Below are 20,776 nucleotides of genomic sequence, written 5' to 3' on the forward strand. Positions count from 1 at the left end.
TTTGTGTTTCAGTAGTCCCTTTCAGGCGGATATCCGCCGCTCTGATCTGAGGTCTCCCCCCCCCCAAACACACACACACAAACACACACACACACACACACACACACACACACACACACACACTGCGGCTTGGCTCATAGCCAAACCGTGGCGTGGGCAAGACTTAAAACCTTACAAATTATAATTATTGCCGGCGGATTCCAACTTTGCGTCAACAGAGTCTGCCCCTAAGTCTGCTGGCGGCTGCACAAGATACTCAAGACACTATGGTAAACGGAATAATGAAAGGCAGATGTAACGCGGCAGTGAGGCGTCACATGTATAGAGGGGCACAGGAGGGCCTGCCATCGTACGCCAATGTCGCACACGTGTGGTCGCCCAATATAATGACGCGCCTTTTAATTGAATTCCGCAGTATCACTCTATAACGCACTTGTGATTTGGAACCGCGTTCCGTTCACTCTTATTCCCTGGTAGGTGATGTATGTTTAATGTAGACCTTGTTCAATTTATGTGATAAGGTCGTCTCCTTGTTTTCTCATTTTGCAGACATTTCATTTGTTTCCTCTCTCGCAGATAGCAATTAAGGCTTTCGGAGAAACTATGCAGGCAAGTGAACCTTACAATTCACTAAATCTGTCTATCTCTGTTTGATTCTTTAAACATATCTATACAGTTGTTCGGGTGGCTATAGCCGCGTCGCAATTTTAGCTGTACTCTCCACCCATATTTTGTACTTGCGTCACCATAAAGCGAAGCACTTAACACTGAAGAAACAACCTCGTCAAATTAATGAAAAGTGGAGGCGAAACGCAAGAAAGAAGCCCGCGACAACGTCCCTGTCATAGCGCGACGGAAGCGCGCCTTGCATCACTGCCGGCCCCCAACTCATTCAAGATCCCTTCATTGCCAATCACGTGTTCCATGCGCGGCTGTATTTCGATTATGTCGCGCCGTTTATGTGACACTTCAGTCAAACGTATGATGCCCTTAACTTGGCCATCTTTATGGCGTACCTCTTCCATTCCCGCCCCCCACTCCCCCTATTTACTACAGATATTGCGAAATTCTGTCCCCAAACCGTTTAGCAATACATGCTCGCAAATTGCTCCCGTCGCTTGCCAAGGTTTGCTGTGTATACCGAATGTTCTGAAAACCCTCCCCTAATTCCCAACTTCGTCCCTGTAATGAAATGTAGCGGGGCATGAAAGAAAAACGTTCCATACAAAAGTACCAGCAAGCAGAGGAAACCAGTAATTAAGTCCGGTACTGGCGTTGTTAGCTTAGTTAATGATGTACTAAACGCATGCGGAAACGTTATGCTCAATGTCCATCGTTCAATCCGCACGATTTTACAGAATGCGATTTAGTGACAACTGCGGCCTGGCTGGGTTGCACGAAGCGACACACGCACGAACACGAATCACTTCACCGATTATAAGTAAGGTGTTGCCTAGAGTACTTATTAACGTGCAGCAAGCTTTCTAATGAACGAACTGCAAGGTGTCTGACGATAGGTAACCAGAGAAAATGCCATATCGCCGAAGACGACCAGATCAGGGACATTAAAAAGCTTTTCATCGCCGACAATGTAAGTGCAATGCATTGTCATCCGACATGATGGCGTTGGCTCAAACCAAAAGAAGCAGGTAAAAGAGGTCGTGGAGACAGTGAAATCCGTAGCAAAACCAATTCCCACGTGGGTACGGCGCAACAGAGCGTTCTTACAAAAGAATCGCTTTCTCAAGAGGGAAACACTTGGAATCCCGACAGGTGACACCCGAAAAGATGCAACCGCGCATTGGCAACGGCGCTTTAGAAATCACATACTCATTGTGATACACTGCGACACGGCTTGGTTGCACGCACTTTAACAGGACCAGTTGTTTAGTGAGCACTGAGTTGCGTCCGTCCTCGATGCTTCGGGTGGAATTCGTGCTAGCCTCTAAGAACAAATTATATTCAGCGTACAGACGGTATTTGACGTTCGGTATCACATTTTGTGTGGCCACATTTGCTAGCAGTCCTCCATAGTTATAAGTAATGTTATGTTGTGCGGCAGGTCTTTAGTTTACCTGTTCGCCTGCCATATAACATTCGCACTTCGGTGAGCATACAAGAACAAGCCCTACGCAAGTATCTAGGGCTGCCTCGGTGCACCTCAACACCAGCGACAATTACCATCGCGGAGGACCATATGATCCAGACACATGTACCTGTCGACTCCCTCAAAGCGCACATTCGCCATCTGTCCAGGATCCCCGACCATCACTTAGCCTCCATACCAGCCGAGAGACCTCAAGCGACATTTTTGAAAGTGATTAGCGCTCATCAAAAGTGCATACCGTCATCTTATACACCGGCGGCGAAGCCTTCCTGTCTCTTGTGGTGCCTGTGACCGCCTCAAGTGAATTTTGCTATTCCCGGAATTACAAAGAAGGCCAATCATTCATCGCTGGTTCTGAAGCAACTCGCACTTATATTACTGCACCAGATGTATCATGACCGAATACATATTTATACCGATGGTTTGACGTCACCTACGAGCTCACCTGCCGCATTCGCCATTCCAGCTAAGGAGGTTATACTTAAATTAAAATTGTCACATATGAATATATCTACGTTGGCAGAACTTGCAGCTCCCCATGCCTCTATGACGTACGTCACCGAAGAGCCGACAGAGAAACGTGTCGTATTTTGTGACTCTAAGGCAGCTCTTCACAGCATCCAGTCTGCATTACATCGCAGACCTTACGCGCAGATGATATCTGACATCAGGGAAACAAGGCACAACATTATCTTTCAATAGATTCCTGCTCACTGTGGCATCGTGGCCAACAACGTTGCTTACAGGTCTGCACTGTCTGCCCAGGAAGACACCCAGACGCATCTAATACCTTTGGCAAGGTCGGACGCTGCCAGGGAACTTCGTCTGCTTGCACGCAAAAAGTCGCAAGATCTCTGGAGTTCAAGTGCCTTCAAATGCCGATTGTATGGACCTCATACTACGGCTACAGCTGCCATCGGCGAAACAACCTTGCTGTGCCGCTTGTGGCTGAAGTGGTGTTCACGAACGCCTACTCCTACCGTATGAGAATGGCCGAGAGCCGGTGTGCGACTCCCATAGGTGTGAGGAAACCGTCGAGCACCCATTGCGTACCTGCCCTCGCTACGACGTACGGCGCCTCTCTCTGCGGACAAGTTTAAACCGGCTGGACTCAAGACCGTTCTCAGAGTCAAAGATACTCGGACCGTGGCCACACCCGTCGCTGGCACAAAAAGCGACTCGTGCACTAGTACACTACTTGAAGTGCACCGGCTTAAGAGACCGTTTATGGAGTCCCTGTGCATACTTCCACACGCACTCAGTGCTCACTCTCTCCCTCGTTTCCTTTTTCTATTCCCCTTTGCCCCATCCCCAGTGTGGGGTAATAAACCGGGTGCTCACCTCCCTGTCCTTGCTCTCTCTCTCTCTCTCTCTCTCTCTCTCTCTCTCTCTCTCTGCAATATAGCCTCGGCAAAATTGCCGAGGACGTAAAAAAAGAAACTATGATGACCTATTTTTATGTCACTGGCAACTCGTTTTCATGCGTGCTGGGTCGTTTCAATACCGCTGCAAAGCTATCCGCTCGTCGCTATCGCCCCAGCGCGAACACCCATGAAAGCAAAATAGGCAATGTAAACAAATATAAATTAGGCTGCACACCGCTTTAAACACGGCCAGGCATTCCGCCATTGCAGAGGGAAATCGAAAAGCAGCTGGCCGCGTAGGAAAAGATAAATCTAGAGCATGGTATCTCGCGCTGTACGCCATCATTGCGTACGATTTCCCTAGTTTGTTTTAGCGTGTGTTGCGGCTTCTTTTTACGCGCTCTCCGCACTTTCCAAGTCTAAGAAGACTTGCACACTAATCATTGCAATAGATAAATAAATAAATAAATAAATAAATAAATAAATAAATAAATAAATAAATAAATAAATATCTTGTCCGCCATGACGACACACACGAGCAGACGGCCGCATTTGATGCCAGAAGAGCCAGTTCAAGCGCACGATCTTTGAACGCTGTTGAGGTGGTTGTATGCCCAACGCATGTGGGCATTTCGTACATGAGATAACAAAACGCGAGGTAACGTACCTTTGAAGCCCTTTCGTTATAATTATACCGCGAGATCTCTAATTAGGACCGCCTTCATTAGGAATGGTTTCAGTAATTATGGGCCTTCAGTGAGTCCGTGCCACTAATAGTTTCATGCATGCAAGAAAAGGTCCCCGAGTTCTAAGCATCGCCCCTTCGTGCCATTTCGAAATAAAAACGATCACTCCACTAACAACACCAGCATGTTCTTTAATGCATCTTACTATTATTTCCTCAAAAATAAAGACAAGAAAGAAGAAATACAGAAAAGAGAGCTCAGCTACTTGTAAAAGAATGGGCAAGCAGAATTATAAGAAAGACGCGATCAATCAATAAGAATTTCTTGAGGAGAGCAAATATCAGAGGCGACTCACCTTCCATTGGTGTCCGATTTACCCCTAGCTTTCAGCAGTTCACACTGGGTGTGTTCCAAGGCTGCAATGAAGAAATGAACACATCAGTGCCACGTTGCCATACGGCAAAAGCTCTGCACGAAAAGCTGTCTTCAAGGATCAGTACAAGTAGCTTTGTTGCGACTGATTGCTTCATGTATATAAGAAACCTTTAGAGGGAATGCACATTTTCGCCAGAGGGCAGCAGCGAGGGAACGGGTGAGGACGATAAGGTCAATAACAGTCGAGGTTAATTATTGTTAAAGTCAGCGCATGATTACCACCAGTCACTAGCAACGAACAGCATAATATAAAACTCAGCCTTTTCTAGGAGCTCTAGGCCACTGAACTCTATTTACTTTCTTTCGTACGCGTGACACCATTTTCCCACTACGAAAAGCAGGTATTTTTCACGAAAAAGAAAAAGAAAACAGAAAGTGGGGAAATGCGTTTGTCGCTGTTAATGAGAAGCACAAACGCGGTCGTTTCATGCCCGCTCGGTAAGGTTCTGACAACTACATTTCCGGCGCGCTGCATACGCTGCAAAAGATCGAATTTGGCCTGTCGCAACGTCAATACAGGCGCACCACAGTAGGGCTGGCTTGCACTCACGGAGAAGTCATCATGACGACAGCGTGCAATTACCCTCGGTACGGGAGTATTAGAGCATATGCTAAGTAATTATACTTAATTAAGCAATAATGATGATTAAGCAATTAAGTAATAAGTAATTAAGTAATAATGCTAAGCTCGCATGCTCGCTCGCTCACTGAATAACTCCCTCACTCGTTCATTCAATCATCATCCACTCCGCTAGTCTCGCTCGCTCGCTCACTCACTCACTCACTCACTCACTCACTCACTCACTCACTCACTCACTCACTCACTCACTCACTCACTCACTCACTCACTCACTCACTCACTCACTCACTCACTCACTTCACTTCACTTCACTAACTCACATAATGAACCACCCACTTAGCCAATGTCTGACTTAGGACCAAACAATTGATCAAATGAGCTTCGCACCGTTCGCAAGACCACGCGTAAACGTAGAGGAACCAGGCACACTTACGTCGATGATTAAACGAACGGAAAATTCCTCCAAAAGAGGAGGACGACCTTTCCCATTCGCCAGGATAAGCCCCGCAGGAAAGTACCAGAGCGCGCGCGAGTGGCAACTTGCGCGCACGAAGTCATCGGCACAGCGCAGCACGGCTGCCTACTGTCGACGCATCTCCATCGAAACCGTGACCCATTCATCGGCATCGGCTGACACGATCTGCCACTAGCGCCTCCACAACCTTAAGGCGGCGTCAAGAAGCGATCGATCATTCGTAACAATATACATCACGATCACAGCGGCCTCTCCTCCCACAAGTCGATTGTGGCGAGGGAACTGACGCGCGGGCCGCTCGTGACGTCGGCACGCTACGCCATAAACACTTCCCCGCGATCCCTCGCGCTGCCGGCGTGGAGACATTTTGTTTGACAATGGCAACGAGTCGTGACGATGTTCACTCGAAGTGGTTTTATCAAGCTGCTCATCTTGTCGCTGGGCAGTGTTACACCTTTCGTTCGTATCTCTCTTAAAGACAATACGCTTTCTGTGGCGCTCTCGCCCATTCTCGCGGCCGGGCTCTCTCCGCTCAGGGCACGTGCTCGCGAGCAACGGCGTCGCGGGGCGCGTTCCTCACCGACCGGCTCTCCGACACGCACGTGCTCTCGCGCGACAGCTCTGCGGCGCCCGAAGCGGTGGACGCGGCGATCTGCGCTGCTGGTCGGCGTTGCGCAAGGCCTGTTCACTCCTATCCATGACGTCATGCTACCAGGCCCGACTACCATAGAATCTCATGGGGATGCTCCCGAGTAAGCAAAGTGTGACATTGCCGTCGCCGCTTTCGTCACGCCAGCCTGGCAATAGAAATTTCGGGCCAGGTAGCGCGTTGTCCTAGCTCGCCGCCTGGGCGTGCGGTTGCGGGGGCGCGCATTCGTCGCCAAAGTTCGCTGCGCGTCTCTGTTTTGGAACAGTTGAAAAGACATTTTTAACGCTTCCGGTACCTTTTGAGTGCAACTTATATCTTTGTCGTTCGACTCCGGCCCTGATTTTCCTGTAGGCGTTTCTAATGTCTGGTGCTACATTAAAGAAAAGAAAGTTGCGGGAAGTACGACCCATTTACAGTTTCTTTTTAGTTTTCGTTTTATTTGTACAAGTAAACCATTTCACCACATATCCTGTGAGGCTGTTTACCCAAGGATTATCTCTAATGCTGTGTTCCCTCACAGAAACATTCCGGAGCGTTCTAGCTCCAGATTTCTTTTTTTCATGTCTTCTCTATTATGCAAATAATCAGGACGCGTATCCTAGTGAAGTGTAAATAGCGCGAAGAAAGGGACGATAAGGCAAGAACACAAACGACGAAGCGCTTGGTCGTTTGTTGCTCTCACTTAAAATGGTACCGTCCTTCGCGCTGTTTTCAGTATAACCTAGTAAGCCGCATTACGGTGGATGCATTGGGCTCCATTCACGTTTGTCACCACTATTTCATTATTTCGACACATTATCGCTGTATCGGAAACTGGCGACGTATCTGTTGCCATAATTTCTCATTTCGTTTAACTAACTAACTAACTAACTAACTAACTAACTAACTAACTAACTAACTAACTAACTAACTAACTAACTAACTAACTAACTAACTAACTAACTAACTAACTAACTAACAAATACATATAGCAAATAAATAAAACTATACACAACAATCAAACTTGCGCGCCTGTACACGCGCACGTTAAGGAGTTCCAGAAACCGGAGTTCGTCGTGTGCAATGCACACGTCGCGATGTGAGGCAGTCTCTCTCTCTCTCTCTCTCTCTCTCTCTCTCTCTCTCTCTCTCTCTCTCTCTCTCTCTCTCTCTCTCTCTCTCTCTCTCTCTCTCTCTCTTTCTCTCTCTATAGGTTGCACCAATAATAGGTTGCACGAATAATAATCGCATTGACGTGTGCGCATTAATAATCGGAGCTAACTTAAAAACGAAGAAATAAAAAGACACGTTTATTCAGTAACCCTTTGCTGCCGTGCTTAAACAACGTGTGAATGCGACCTTCCGAGAGTTATTTCTCCATTTCGCAATAGCTTAACGGCGGCGACTGGCGCAGCACATATACAATGCTCAATATAACACGTGGCCACTACCGTAGCTTCGAGAACGGGCACGTCATCACCGATGATATTGTACAACGTTTTTACCTTTCTTTTTTAACGGGAACGGAACCACCAGTGTTCAAGCATTCGAGCAATACGAAATAGCCCCGTGCTTTAGCATTTAAATTTTTTCACAAGTTCCGGAAGGCTTGTGGCCGGTGCGTTTGACTCGCCGCACCGTCAGCGATCGGGCGCGTTGATCGGCAATACAAGTCCCCGGTATTTCCTGCGAAACGTCAAACACGTTGGCGGGCATATGTTCGAAAGATGAGCATTCAATCGCCGTTAGGACAGGCGAGGCTGCTGTGACCATCGGTCGGCCGCCGTCAGAGCCAAAGGGTAACGCCGCTCTCCGTCAACGTCGATGTCAGTGAAGAATATCGCTCACGCCGCTTCGATGAGGGAAAAGTGGGGGAAAAAAGCCACTTTTTTAAATGTCAGCGAACGACTTTATGCCAGAGTACGAAAAAAAGAGGCCAAGACGAAGCCGCTGCATAGGCTGGAAGTGGCCTGTCGCGGATCATTACGCTGCGCGGCGCACGGCCTCTAGATACACGGAGGCTACGAAAAGCGAAAACAGACTGTTCCGTGGCGGCTACCAATAGAGTGGCATGCAGAGCGAAGCACTGGCAACATATGGGGAGGTGGGGAAACAGCGGGAATCGACGCAACGGTCGGCGACACCCCTCACGCATTTTTTGGTCACAATGATGAGCGAAATAAAAAGAAGCAACTGCATTGAAGCGGGGCAGAGCCAGCTTGCGGGCAAACTAATTGCGAGACAGTTGGAGACATGGCTTTGAACGACATGACAGGTGCAATTTCAGAAATATATCAAAGTTAGCGGGCTGCTCGCGTCAACGTTTTCGACGACGACACAACTCCGCCACAAGACAAACTGAATAAAACGTGCACAAACTGGCCATTACGTAGACAGAGACAGTCTTTTAACGTAAATCGCTGCGACTGGAGGTGAGGGGGGCATGGAGAGACATGGCGGTGCAGCAGTCGCCCATACTTTCCTACTCTGATGCCGAGGAGCTTCGCGAGGAAAATCTGTATAGAAACGTTTTCAAACCATATGTGGACCGGCTGTAGACGCTCGCACATACCTTCAGACCGCACACGAATTCCCGCTCACTCTACCCAAGGCCTTAGCCAGCTATGATTTTGGTTTTCGTGTTTAAAGTAACAATGTGTCCCAGTTTATAATTCTAAGCGGCACCACTCAGTGACTGCAATGTTGAAAAAAACACGGAGCCAAATCTACGCTCTTTTGTACAACACAATCGTTCCTGAGAAGCAATTCCTGCCGATCGTGACAGCAAAGATAGCGAAGGCGACCAACCGGTAACAAAACATTAGCTACGAATACAGAGCTTTGAATTCGACGTCCGGTCACCTTTGCACCATTCAACTTCTAGATGAAAATACCCTCCCGACACGTTCGACACGTGGCACGTAAACTGTGTGATCCTCAAAGCGCCATTTCTTTTTCACTCGAGACTGTTTTGTCAGCATTCAAAGGAATCGAAATGCCAATTAATATGTATCTGTAAAAAGCACCTTGTAGGTAATGCATAAGTACGTTCAACTACAAAACTACGAAACTAAACAAATTGCAATGCGACACGCTACGGTTTAGAAAACAACCTTTATTAAGCGGTTTCTGTCTTTCTTTTTGGCAGACAACGTCATCGAACACCTCGATACGGGCGCATTAGCGTGCCGCCTCTATTGGCATGACGACGCCGTTGCCAGAATCGAAGCCGTACTTCGTGCTTACCGGCCGAACGCAACAGCCGGCGAGCACAATGAAGCATACTACGTAGTTTGCGGGTGTAATCTCGGGCTTTCGCGGGGCTGGTAAACACTAAAGAGACGAGGCACGACTAGTCTGAGCTTTGTGATACCCTGGAGAGAACTTCTTGCTGGGCAAGTTGGTATTGATTCATTACACCTATCTTTTAAGGCGTTAAAAAACAACACACAGCTTACCCATGCGTGTTACCCATGCGACGTGTTGCACAATTAACCTACGTATAGCGTCTTTCCAGGCATCTGTGCAGTTTTCGTTTGCATACTTCTCCGGCAATACCATGAAGGCTGATTCTAAGAAGAATTTCCCTGAGAACCAATAATTCCTAGCCTAATATTGTAACACTCAATTATAATAATACGAGATGGTAAGAAGTCATTGTGAAAGGTGGACCCAAGTAGATAATATTATCGCTGAAATTAAGCGGGAGAAGTGAGTTAGATGGCGCATGTAACATGCAAAGAATATAGCTGATGGTTTATTAAGAGGGATATCAGCATCAAGGGCCGTGAATCACAGTATAAGGCGTCAGAGATTTTGACAGATCCATGAGGTTATGAAAATCTCAAGTATCATGGGCCCTGTTCAGTCGAAATCGAACAGGAACAGGTAGAAGTCTGTGGAATAGGAACCTATAATTTCGCGTAGGTAGTTATATGACAGAACCGAATGTAGTACAGAATTAAGCTTACAGCAGATTCAAGCAACAGCTGCGGTGGAGTTTCTGTGGTTTCAGGCGGAATACGAAATTGGACAGTTGCAATAAACAACGCAAATGCAGTGTGTAGTCGTCATGGCAAAAACACAAGCAGCAGCATGACGTCAAAAGCACGGACATTGCTTCGAAATCATCCTCAAGCTTGACATCCAAGCAGCAGCATTGTAGCTGATGACGCGCCCCGAAAAATGGCCCCGTTTTCCTTGGGAATGTTTCGCTTTCAGACAGCGGTACCTGATAGTTTAACGCTGGCGCTCGAAGGCGACTTCGGTTCCCGAATGCTGCGGCTTCAACCAGCAAAGGTTAATCCAAGCCATCCGAGAAATGAACGTTTCAGTCAAATACTGTCCACTCTTATTGAGCATCAGTTTTCTTGTATTTTTTTTTCGCACGCTTGTGTATGATAATTATAAACAGTCAAGCGTCCGCGCAATTTTGACAGTAGAAATACGGTTGTGCGTAGCGATTAACTACTCTAGTGTTCCCGATATTATGGTGAGACCATGGCCGCCACAGACAAACTCCGACGAGGCTGTAAAGTAACTTGTCACGTTAACGAAGATTTACTGCTACTTGCTCCCAATGAATTTCCCGCGGTCCGTCAGAACGTTCGTCATACAAAAGGTCAAGTTGCAGCTCACCAAAGTGTCGAAGATTCCTTTCGTAAATCCATCGGCCCCTTCACCAGGACCAAGCTTACGCACAACAGCCCGAACACACGGGCGCAAATACGGCGGCATAAATCAAAGAGCGAATCGGTGCTCACAGCTGATGCGTCGAGCACGGTTACCCGAGCGGTGTCGGCAAATGGGCGGCGGGAGGAAATGCGCGAGCTGAACGTGTGTAAATACGCCTTAGAGAGCAAGAACGACACAGAAGAAAGGAAGAGGTGACACGACGTACAAAGAAAGCGCCGAACAATTCCCGACAATCGATCTTTCCCGAACGATGCCCGTCGAACCTCTTTCACTGAACCAAGGGCCCACTGTGCAATCACTATGCATAAGTCCTGGCACAAAAAAAAACAAATGCGTTTTCGCACGTGCAGCTTGCAAAGCATCGAGGAGAAAAATAAAAAAAAGCTACGGATGCGCTGACAATAGTTAAGAGATCTTCGGAGCTATACAATGAACGAATACTTCGCCGTAACAGGTTATATGCTGCAGATTTCGGATCGCCTTGCGCGAATGAGGCTCACTTGTAAGCCTCCTTGAGAGCATGCTTGGCGTGTATAGCGCACATGTTCGCAAGTGCGCACCGTCGCCATCATAATAATTATCATCATAATCAGCGGCAACAAAAAGAGGATCACTGCGATCAGTTTCTTCTAAATATCAGCGCCATCCAAACCAGAACCTGAAAGGATCTGCCTCGTCATCTAACTAGTTCTCTACTTTCCTATGGTTTGCAACTCAGTTTTGAAAAAAAACCCACAAACGTAATAACAGATGTGGTGGGCACTTTAGACTCACACGACACAAGCACACTGGAATAGTGCATGTGTAAGAAAATATGCATCATAAAACAACTACACCCGTCCTCTTCATGTTTGTAGTCTCTCAAAAGGAGGGTACAACGTCTGTGTTTGGCGTGCATTTGTAAGACATAGGCAGAGCGAGCACTCCAAATGACACTACGAGCCAAGAAAGCTTCCGCTCTCAAGTCGATGCAGTCATCGACGGATAGTGTTGGAAACAAGGAGAGCAAGATGGGAGGTTAACTTCCCTAAGTTTTTCCGACCCCCAGATGTGACCGTATCCTCAGCGAAATTTTGTTTCTTCGATTGGACAGGGGCCGACGACGTGCGCGCAAGCGGCGGCTACAGAGAGAGACAAGAGATCACGCCGCTAGTTTTAATCAGCTCTGTGAGCCGGAGAGGAGATAATTCACTCCTCCGATTCACTCTTCCTTGAGCGCGTATATATATACATATATTACCCCGTGACTGCCGCATTCTGGTGACAGGCGGCTCTCTTCCCGTTTTATTTTTCCTCTCGGCCTAGTCTCCCCTTTCGACTCGGAGGCGCACCGATATGCAGAAACAGCTGGCGTCTATAGCTCGCGTACGCCGCGGAGCCTAAGTTCAATTTGCAGCTGCGATCACGAGCGGAACACAATGGCACCAGCCGTCCCTTCCGCACCTCGACATTCGGCCGCGCGTGTGCTCGAGTCCCATTCCACATTTCGCTGTTGACGAGCACCGGCAGAACCCGATTTTTGGTTCCCTTTATGCACACACAGCAGCGACGATCGGACGCTGCTCGATGGGCGAGGGAAAGAGCACGCAATCTTGGCGGGACAAGTGGATGGCCCGGAGACGGCCAGGGAGGGAATCATAAGAATAAAAAAAAAGCGAGAGAAGCGTCAGAAAACTGTATAATAGGATGACGCCTTCATTCAGTCGGCCGCGTGGAAGGTAAATCTTCACCTCAGAACCGACGGTGTCGCGCCTCCGCTCGTGACGGTCGCTCTTTCATCGTATTCCTTTTTTTTCTCTCCACGCCGTATAAGTTAATCATCGCGGTGAGAAGTTTAGGCGGCGCCGAAAGAAACTGTGGCGGGGCCTTATGGGACGTGAGGAAGTGACTGCGCGCCGCCGCTAGCGTATAACGTACGGCCCATACGCGGCCCGGCGAATGTCAACGCATGACGTCGACGAAGTTGGAAGCCGTATATATATATACGGTGCTGGAAACCAACATCGCACAAGAAGGAGGAAATCAAAATAACTATAATGAAGTGTACGGCGCGTGCTTATTCACAGCTATACGTCCGTTATTGAGCTCGATGCTCAGCAGAGCTGCAAGCAATTCACTGCCAAGAAAATTACCTCGGCATTTTCCAAAGTATACAGACGCTTCAGCGCCAGCTCTGCAGGATGTCAAGTGTAAGACTCAAGCGATAGACAACGGACTGAAGCACTTCTTAACGACGCGATACGCGATGCCTCATTGAGATTAGCGCTGGAGCTAGCCAAACCTCGAACCGTTTTCGAAATACAGCGCAGCGAACAGTCAGAGATAGTACGGCACGATATGCTGGAACAACATTTGGCGTGGCAGTTATCATTAATGAAACTATTATCTAATGATAATAAGCGAAGTTCAAAGCCTGGCAGCAAGGCCACTATTACAGGCGAAGGAGAAGGAGCACGATACCAAAAGGCAAATAAATTCTACGGACGAGAAAAATTCAAGTCAGAATCAGAATTAAGTGCTGAAACAGCCAGAAACGACCACTTAGCTGCACAATTTATCCCCGCAGCCAGCTTCACCACAAGACCTAACTGCACTTTTACCTGTTTTTCGACCTTCTCTAGTCCTTTGTTATCTTTATGATATCATAGGTTATTGGCACACTGGATTAAGCAATAACGACGCAACCTGTCGCACTAGCGTCTATGCTTCCATCAGTCTCCCTTTTGATCTCTTTCTTTTTTCCCTGCTTTTCTTTTTGCGGCGGCCAAAATTTCGATCACTCGGGTCCCTTCACATTGGTTGATTCAGGCACAACCAGCAAAGAATTAAACTAATTTTAAAATGTAGACAGAGGGAGAATGCTCGTGTGGGGAGGACCGGGGGCTGAGAAGAAAGGTTTCCTCTCTTCGAGACAAAGGGCGAGAGGGTGCCGAATGCGATCCCGTGCCGCCCACCTTCCGTGAAGCAACACGGTGTCGCGGAGAAAAGCAGCGCGTAATTTGTTTTTGCAGAACAGTTTCCTTGATCCGTTGTCAGCACTTCGTCCAAGCTAGCGCCCCGCTCCTCTCCCCAACTCGTCCATTCTATTCTACTCACAAGTCAGCGACACCTCCCACGCCCTAGTCCCGTCACTCACAGCCGATCACAGCCGAAGGAGAGAGAGAGAGAGAGAGAGAGAGAGAGAGAGAGAGAGAGAGAGAGAGAGAGAGAGAGAGAGAGAGAGAGAGAGAGAGAGATAGATAGATAGATAGATAGATAGATAGATAGATAGATAGATAGATAGATAGATAGATAGATAGATAGATAGATAGATAGATTTCTTTCGGCAACAGCACTGATCACTGATTTAGAACCAAAGGGGCGAGCCTAGTTTAAACATCTCAACAACATAATTCAATGCTATTCGGGGAATATCTGACCAGCCAGACGAGAGCTGTGCACACGCAGATGGCTGCTGTAGCGAAGACAGAGAAAGAAGGGGGACAGCACTTAGCGGGGGCGGCGTGGCCACTGCCGAGATGATCAGGCCCGCCCTCTTTAACTCTCGGGTTAGTGCATTCTTCACACGTAGCTGAGCAATTTGCTGCAGTCAAGCTCAAATACTGTTAGCGATCGCGCTTCCTCGAGTGCTACAAATATTCTCTAATCTTCGCATAATATTTGGGGTTTTACGTGCCAAAACCACTTTCTGATTATGAGGCACGCCGTAGTGGAGGACTCCGGAAATTTTTGACCACCTGGGGTTCTTTAACGTGCACCTAAATCTAAGCACACGGGTGTTTTCGCATTTCGCCCCCATCGAAATGCGGCCGCCGTGGCCGGGATTCGATCCCGCGACCTCGTGCTCAGCAGCCCAACACCATAGCCACTGAGCAACCACGGCGGGTTCTAATCTTTGCAGCCCTTCCATTTATTTCTCATCAATTTCTCGTTTTTCCTCTCTTTTTTTTTTTGACAGTCTACTTATAAGTTAGCGTTTGCAGAAAGAGAGCGAAAGATATTAATTAAAGCTGGAGGCCTATTCAGACGCCTGGCATGTTACGCCAGGTCATTGGGCTTAAAATTGAAAGAGCAAACAAAAATTGAAAAGTTATAAGTAAAAATTTTAATCAAACTGAGGTAACTGCCATTCAAGAAATACAGAAAGAAAGGAAGAAGGCGACAAAGCCCTGCAATAAAATGGATATATGCGAATGGAATACGTTCAACATGACTAGTGCCATGGATCAAGTAAGACAGTCAAAAGCACCTTCCAAGGTCCGAGAACATCACGAAGCTCAAGGTTGGCATCCTGACCGATGTTTAAAAAACTCCTCCCTGAAGCCTTTCTTTTTTTTTATTCTTTTTGAAGTTGCGAAACAATTGCAGGTAATAATTTTACGTGAGCCACATAAGACCACAATAAAGTTCATCAATCCATCCACACAGAACGGCGCATATGTCACATTAAAGTATAATACACCGCTGAATTCTACGGACCGCTGCCACTAAGGCAACGTACGCGCACTGCTGGGAAGATATCTGAAAGAATAATAAATGACTTCATTACCCTGGTAGCGCAGTGCTAGACAGCGCGGTCTCTTGCCGAGCAAGCGACCAAATTCGTGCAGTGTGAGCAGAAAGAAAAAGGCGGCAAAAAAGAAAAAAAAGAAGATTATGCAGATCCCACGCACTGTGGGCAATCGATGTAAGCGAAGCTTTCTGTGCAGTTTGCTTCGATTGATGACAATTGGCGGTAATGTTGACGGCGAATGTTTAATTCAACGTTCAGTGCAACATGACAGTGGTGGGTTGATGTTAAATGTTACCTTGCGTGAAACACTGATGTCTGTCTGCCAGTACACTGAACACACAGGGAGATGTGTTTGGTCGAGGCATTGTTGTGCGCCATATTTCATAACCACTATAAGGGGTTGAGCATTATCAGTGCCTGACGTGGCACATCGAATCGTGGCAGAAGTAGCAAACTTTGATTGAATTATGGGGCGTACGTGCCAACATTACCTTTGGATAGTGAAGTGCGCTGTAGTTGCGGACTCCGGATTAATTTTGACACCCCCATGGTTCTCTTTAACATGTCCCAAAATCTGAGTGCATGAGCTTTTTTTATTTCGCCTCCGTCGAAATGCGGCTGCCACGGTCGGGATCAAATCCGCGATCTCGAGCAATGACATGGCCGCAAATCTACCGCGGGGACACGAAAGTGTTGATTTGACGTGCGACCGCTTACGTAGTGTTGCCTAGGCCAATGCGGCTCTGCTTCTGCACGCCCTGCATAAGTTGTCCGCTAAACATATTTGCATGGTGTTTATATTTCAGAAACAGCAGAAACGTACCGTACCGTACCTTGAACTTAATTTTATCCCGTTTCCCTGCAACCACTGTCGTGTATAGTAGTAGCGTTTGCTTGCCTCCCTCAAGTCACCTTTTCCCTATCCCCTCTCCCCTCCCTGTATGGCAACTGCGAGCCAAGAGTGGCAAGGCTGTTATTCCTTCGTTTCGAGACTGCGTCGGTTCCACCCATTCTCTGCCTCTTCTCCCCCTCCTCCCTGCCATTCTGTTTAGCTTCCCTCTGGACTTTCACGTTAGTAGAAATGTAAGCGCTGCAATTCCTGCAATGTTGTTGCGGGGGTAGCGCGACTAGCGGGGGTCACGGATAACTGGACACATTCGACGCGTAGCAAAGGCCGAACGAGTTCTTCATGTCTTCTTTATTCTTGGCGTCCTATCGACGGGCTTGGCGTCCTATCGTCGGAAGCCAAGCCCGTCGGCCAGCGCAGTCGCACGAGAACAACTAAACAATTATCTAGCGGTCGTAACTCACTACTTTTCACTAAACAGGTAAAGAAACGATGAGGCTACCCGTGTCACCATATGGAGACAAATGTCGACAAGCAAAACAGCACAACGTATCAGGGGGGCGTATTGTAACAAGGTGAACTTTACGAGCGCGCCTTTCTGCACACTTCAAGAGCTGCATTGCATTGCAAGTGATAGCGGCATCAACCTTACGATGGGCCTCTTGCGATGGGCGCTGAAGAAAGGCATTTATTGATAATAATAAAATAATGTAGACATCTTTTCTTTACCCGTCACGTATATATATATATATATATATATATATATATATATATATATATATATATATATATATATATATATAGATATGATTGGAAACTTTATTTTCGTTGAATGAATGTAACTATGTCTCTCGTTCATTTAAAAACGCTTTATTGCTTTCCAATTTCTGTTTCCTCCAAACATAGTCGCGTTTCACTCGCTGCTCCCGTAACCACCCTTGCTGATGTCGGTGGCAGTATGTTCTGAACCGCTCTCCGCCCGAAGCTTCACGACCTGTTTGGATCGATCTTGGTATATCTGAAAATACCTTACGCTAAACACAGAAACGGGCGACTAAAAGCTGCGCTCTCAGAAAAAAAAAAAAGCATGAGCGAAAAAAAAAAATGACGCTGTAAGTTACTGTGCACGTAGCCCTATTATCGGCTATCAGATGCCAGTGAAATGCTGTAAGCTGCCGTTTTCGACAAATGCAGGCGCGGTGGGAGTGCCAACAGTTAGCGCAAGAGCGTCCCCCCTTTCCCCTCTGCTTTCGGCAGCGCCACCCGCGTATCGCTCAAACTCGGTTTCGAGGCTATTTGCCACGCGTTTGTGCGTTCCCGCTCATATTGCTCACGACAGTACATCGAAGCCGCGGTGGGAAGGGCAATGTCGAGGTCAGCTACAGAATGACAAGTTCAAGTGGAGTATAAATGAGATCAATCGAAGTTACCTCGAGACCTATAAGAGACGTAAATTATACTATGTCGAGAAACATTGCGAGATCTCTCCGAGCAGCATTGCCACGCCTACGAAGATCGCTTACGCGGGCGCCCCCATTATTGTCAACAAAAGAGCGCAAGCATTGACGTAGAGTCCCTGTCATACTTAACCCGAACACCAATTAAGCGTCTTCTTGCTTCTCCTGCTGAGTGAGCTGGACATTTCTGGTTAGGGTGCCTTGAGTGCACTGGCTTGATTTTATTTTTTTATTTTTTACAGATCATTCGATGCTTGTTCCTTAATGGTCATGTTTGTTGAAGATGAGCCGCTATATGTGAGTTTTCATTGTTCTGATTAAATGCTACGGCGGCTGTATCTCGTTGGCCAGTCGCGTACTTGTCCATAATGACCCGAAACGGAGCGTTATCTTGTCGAAATAGTTCTTTATTTTTTTTTTTTTTGGGGGGGGGGGGCAAGCGCAGTCCGATCACGTGGTTCATGGAATATAAATTAAGCAAGGACGTTTATTCTCAGTTTCAATATTGTGTCCTACTTTCATTTGAACGGTTAATAACTGATCCTTAGAAAATTACAGCTTCCCTATCTACTCGTTTGTTTGTTCCTTTGAGCACACGGGCCTTCAAGTAACAGAAGGCTAACATTAACATAACAACAAACGGGCGGCAGACGATGCGCTGAACAAGGTGAAAACAAGCAGCGCGCTTGAAATGGAGCGAAGCCATGCCGTCTTACACGCGACATTTCATCTGTAGCATGTATACGCACCACTTTCGAGTTGTGAGATCTTGTCCTCAGCCTCGTGTAGCTTGAGGCAGACCTGGGACTGAGATTCCTGCAGTGCCCGCTCCTTGTCCGCCAACTGCCGCTGAAGCTCCAACAGCCGCTCCGCACTTGGGATCTGCAAGAGCGACGCACGCAACACCTGAAGGATGCCCAGGTACGTGTATACCGTGCACAGTTCAAAATAAAAGTGTGGGATATATAGCGTCGCGAAACTGCACAGTGGCTTATGAGGGGAATCATCATCCGGGCTGTCAATTCGCGAGCGCCGGAGTAAGTTGGACCACCACCTGTGGTTCTTTATCTTGCACCTAAACCTAAGGACGTGAACATCTGAGCAACACTGCCCTCATCAAAATGAGGCCGCCGCGACCGAGAATCGAACCCACAACTTCGTTTCCAGCAGCAAAGCGCCACTGGATCACCGCGGCAGGTTGCGGTTATTTCCAAGCGCATGCATTTGACACTTGTCAGAGTCAGCATTCACACCATTAATTGGCTCTTACAAGCACGTGGTATTCGATTTACTTTATTACGTTTTTTTTTTACGTGGTCGAGCACCCTTCTTGTTGTAAAAAGAAAATGTAGATGTACTGCAACTTCGTTTCCATATTTTACAAACAAGGTATATATAGGAGCGCTGCCCATTCAGGAGACATATGGCAGCCTGTTTTTTGTTTGTTTGTTTGTTTGTTTGTTTGTTTGTTTGTTTGTTTGTTTTTGAATTGGTTGGTTGATTGGATGCTTGAGTCCGCCCGCCCGCTCGCTCGCCCGTCCGTCCGTCCACCCGATATATTCTGTAGTCAGTGTGAAAATTGTTGGTTATTTCCTAGTTTCTATATTTGCTCTTGCCTAAAGCCTTGAATTTTTTCGAAGCTATAACTTTGGGATAACAGCGGGTCTTCAGTACTCCCGATTTCGACGCCCGTTAATAGGCAACATTGAACCGAGCAAGTGGTTCAACAGGCAGTCACACGATGGAGATCCAGGTTATAATGTTGCGCATGGCTACAACACGACGCCGTCCGACACAAAGCCCGACAAAAATGACTGCACATCCGCCAGTACGGCTTGCTGCTGGCTCCACGAACGCTTGTATTGGTGAACCATAGAGATTTGCCACGTGAAAATGGCGGCCGCGGCGACGTCAGTGCATGCCAGCTACAAAGCCCCGACATTACGTTTCTCGGAGGCTCATAAATACGATTCTGCTGTCGATTTCGCCAGCAGCCTGTTCGTTTGTCTCCCTTCCTGGAAACGGAGACGTGCGGAACCGGCGAGCGCGCAGACAGCTGTGCGTGGCGGCGTGCGCGCGCAGCTCCGCGAGCGAAGCTTCGTCGCGCTGTAATCGAGCGGCCGCGGTGGGCTTCGCGCCTCTGTGACCCGTGTCTCAATCAAACACGTGCGCACTCTTCGCGAAAGGTTCGAACACATTCAACGCCTCGATTTCACGTCAAAACTAGGGACGATGCTCCCACTCGTCTCCCAGCGGTAAACGCCGTCACTGCGGAATACAAGAGGTTTCTACCGCCTCGCTGTTCTTCGAAGAAAGCCCACTTGTTGCTGAATCTGCAAAATCGATTACCCTTGCTTGGCCTATCTAAGACAAAACATAAGGGTTTTGAGAAGCCCGCATGGTTTTCCTTTATAGCTTCGTGCTAGATTCGGAGGGATGACAATTTTCCCTTTCGAGTTTCTGAGAAGCACAAACGCGTACAGAATTGTTATATGCACTTTGCATTCTTGTTTCAACAGCGCGGACAGGTGGGCTAGATGGTATGACAATATGCATAGTGTTGCGCGACACTGTACACAACTCTCTCTCTCTCTCTCACTCACTTTATCTATCTATCTATCTATCTATCTATCTATCTATCTATCTATCTATCTATCTATCTATCTATCTATCTATCTATCTATCTATCTATCTATCTATCTCGCTCTCTTTCTTTTCAATGGACATACATCGACACAGATGCAGTCGTATATAATCACGTAATGGTCATAAGGAATCAAATCCCGTTCACAGACTTCGTATTCGAGGCAAAAGATGCCATCTATGAGGGCTGACTGTACTCCTTCTCCCCAACGACATGCAGTGCAGCAAGAACTACGGCTCGAGTCAGCCAATCAGAAGAGAGAAACAGAAGAAGAAGGGGTCCTCGATCGTCCGCCTCTGATCAGCGTCCGTGCGACGCCGACTGATAGAAGCATCACGGAAATAT

At 47.5% G+C, this 20,776-nt stretch overlaps 1 protein-coding gene across 12 annotated transcripts in view; it reads right to left on the reverse strand.

The window, feature by feature from the left end:
* ct (homeobox protein, cut) overlaps positions 1-20,776 on the reverse strand; it is a 749,731-nt gene that overhangs the window by 63,051 nt on the left and 665,904 nt on the right. For 11 of the 12 annotated variants that reach the window (XM_075684459.1, XM_075684458.1, XM_075684457.1 and 8 more), the window contains 2 exons: positions 18,537-18,669; positions 4,513-4,573 (listed from right to left, as the gene is read on the reverse strand). In XM_075684459.1, coding sequence (XP_075540574.1) covers positions 4,513-4,573; positions 18,537-18,669 — 194 coding nt within the window. Of the gene's footprint in view, positions 1-4,512; positions 4,574-10,913; positions 11,069-18,536; positions 18,670-20,776 lie in introns of those variants that run through there. The other variant, XM_075684469.1, reaches the window with a different exon arrangement.

This window comes from Dermacentor variabilis, chromosome 3, assembly GCF_050947875.1.
Source record: "Dermacentor variabilis isolate Ectoservices chromosome 3, ASM5094787v1, whole genome shotgun sequence".
Classification (NCBI taxonomy): domain Eukaryota; kingdom Metazoa; phylum Arthropoda; class Arachnida; order Ixodida; family Ixodidae; genus Dermacentor; species Dermacentor variabilis.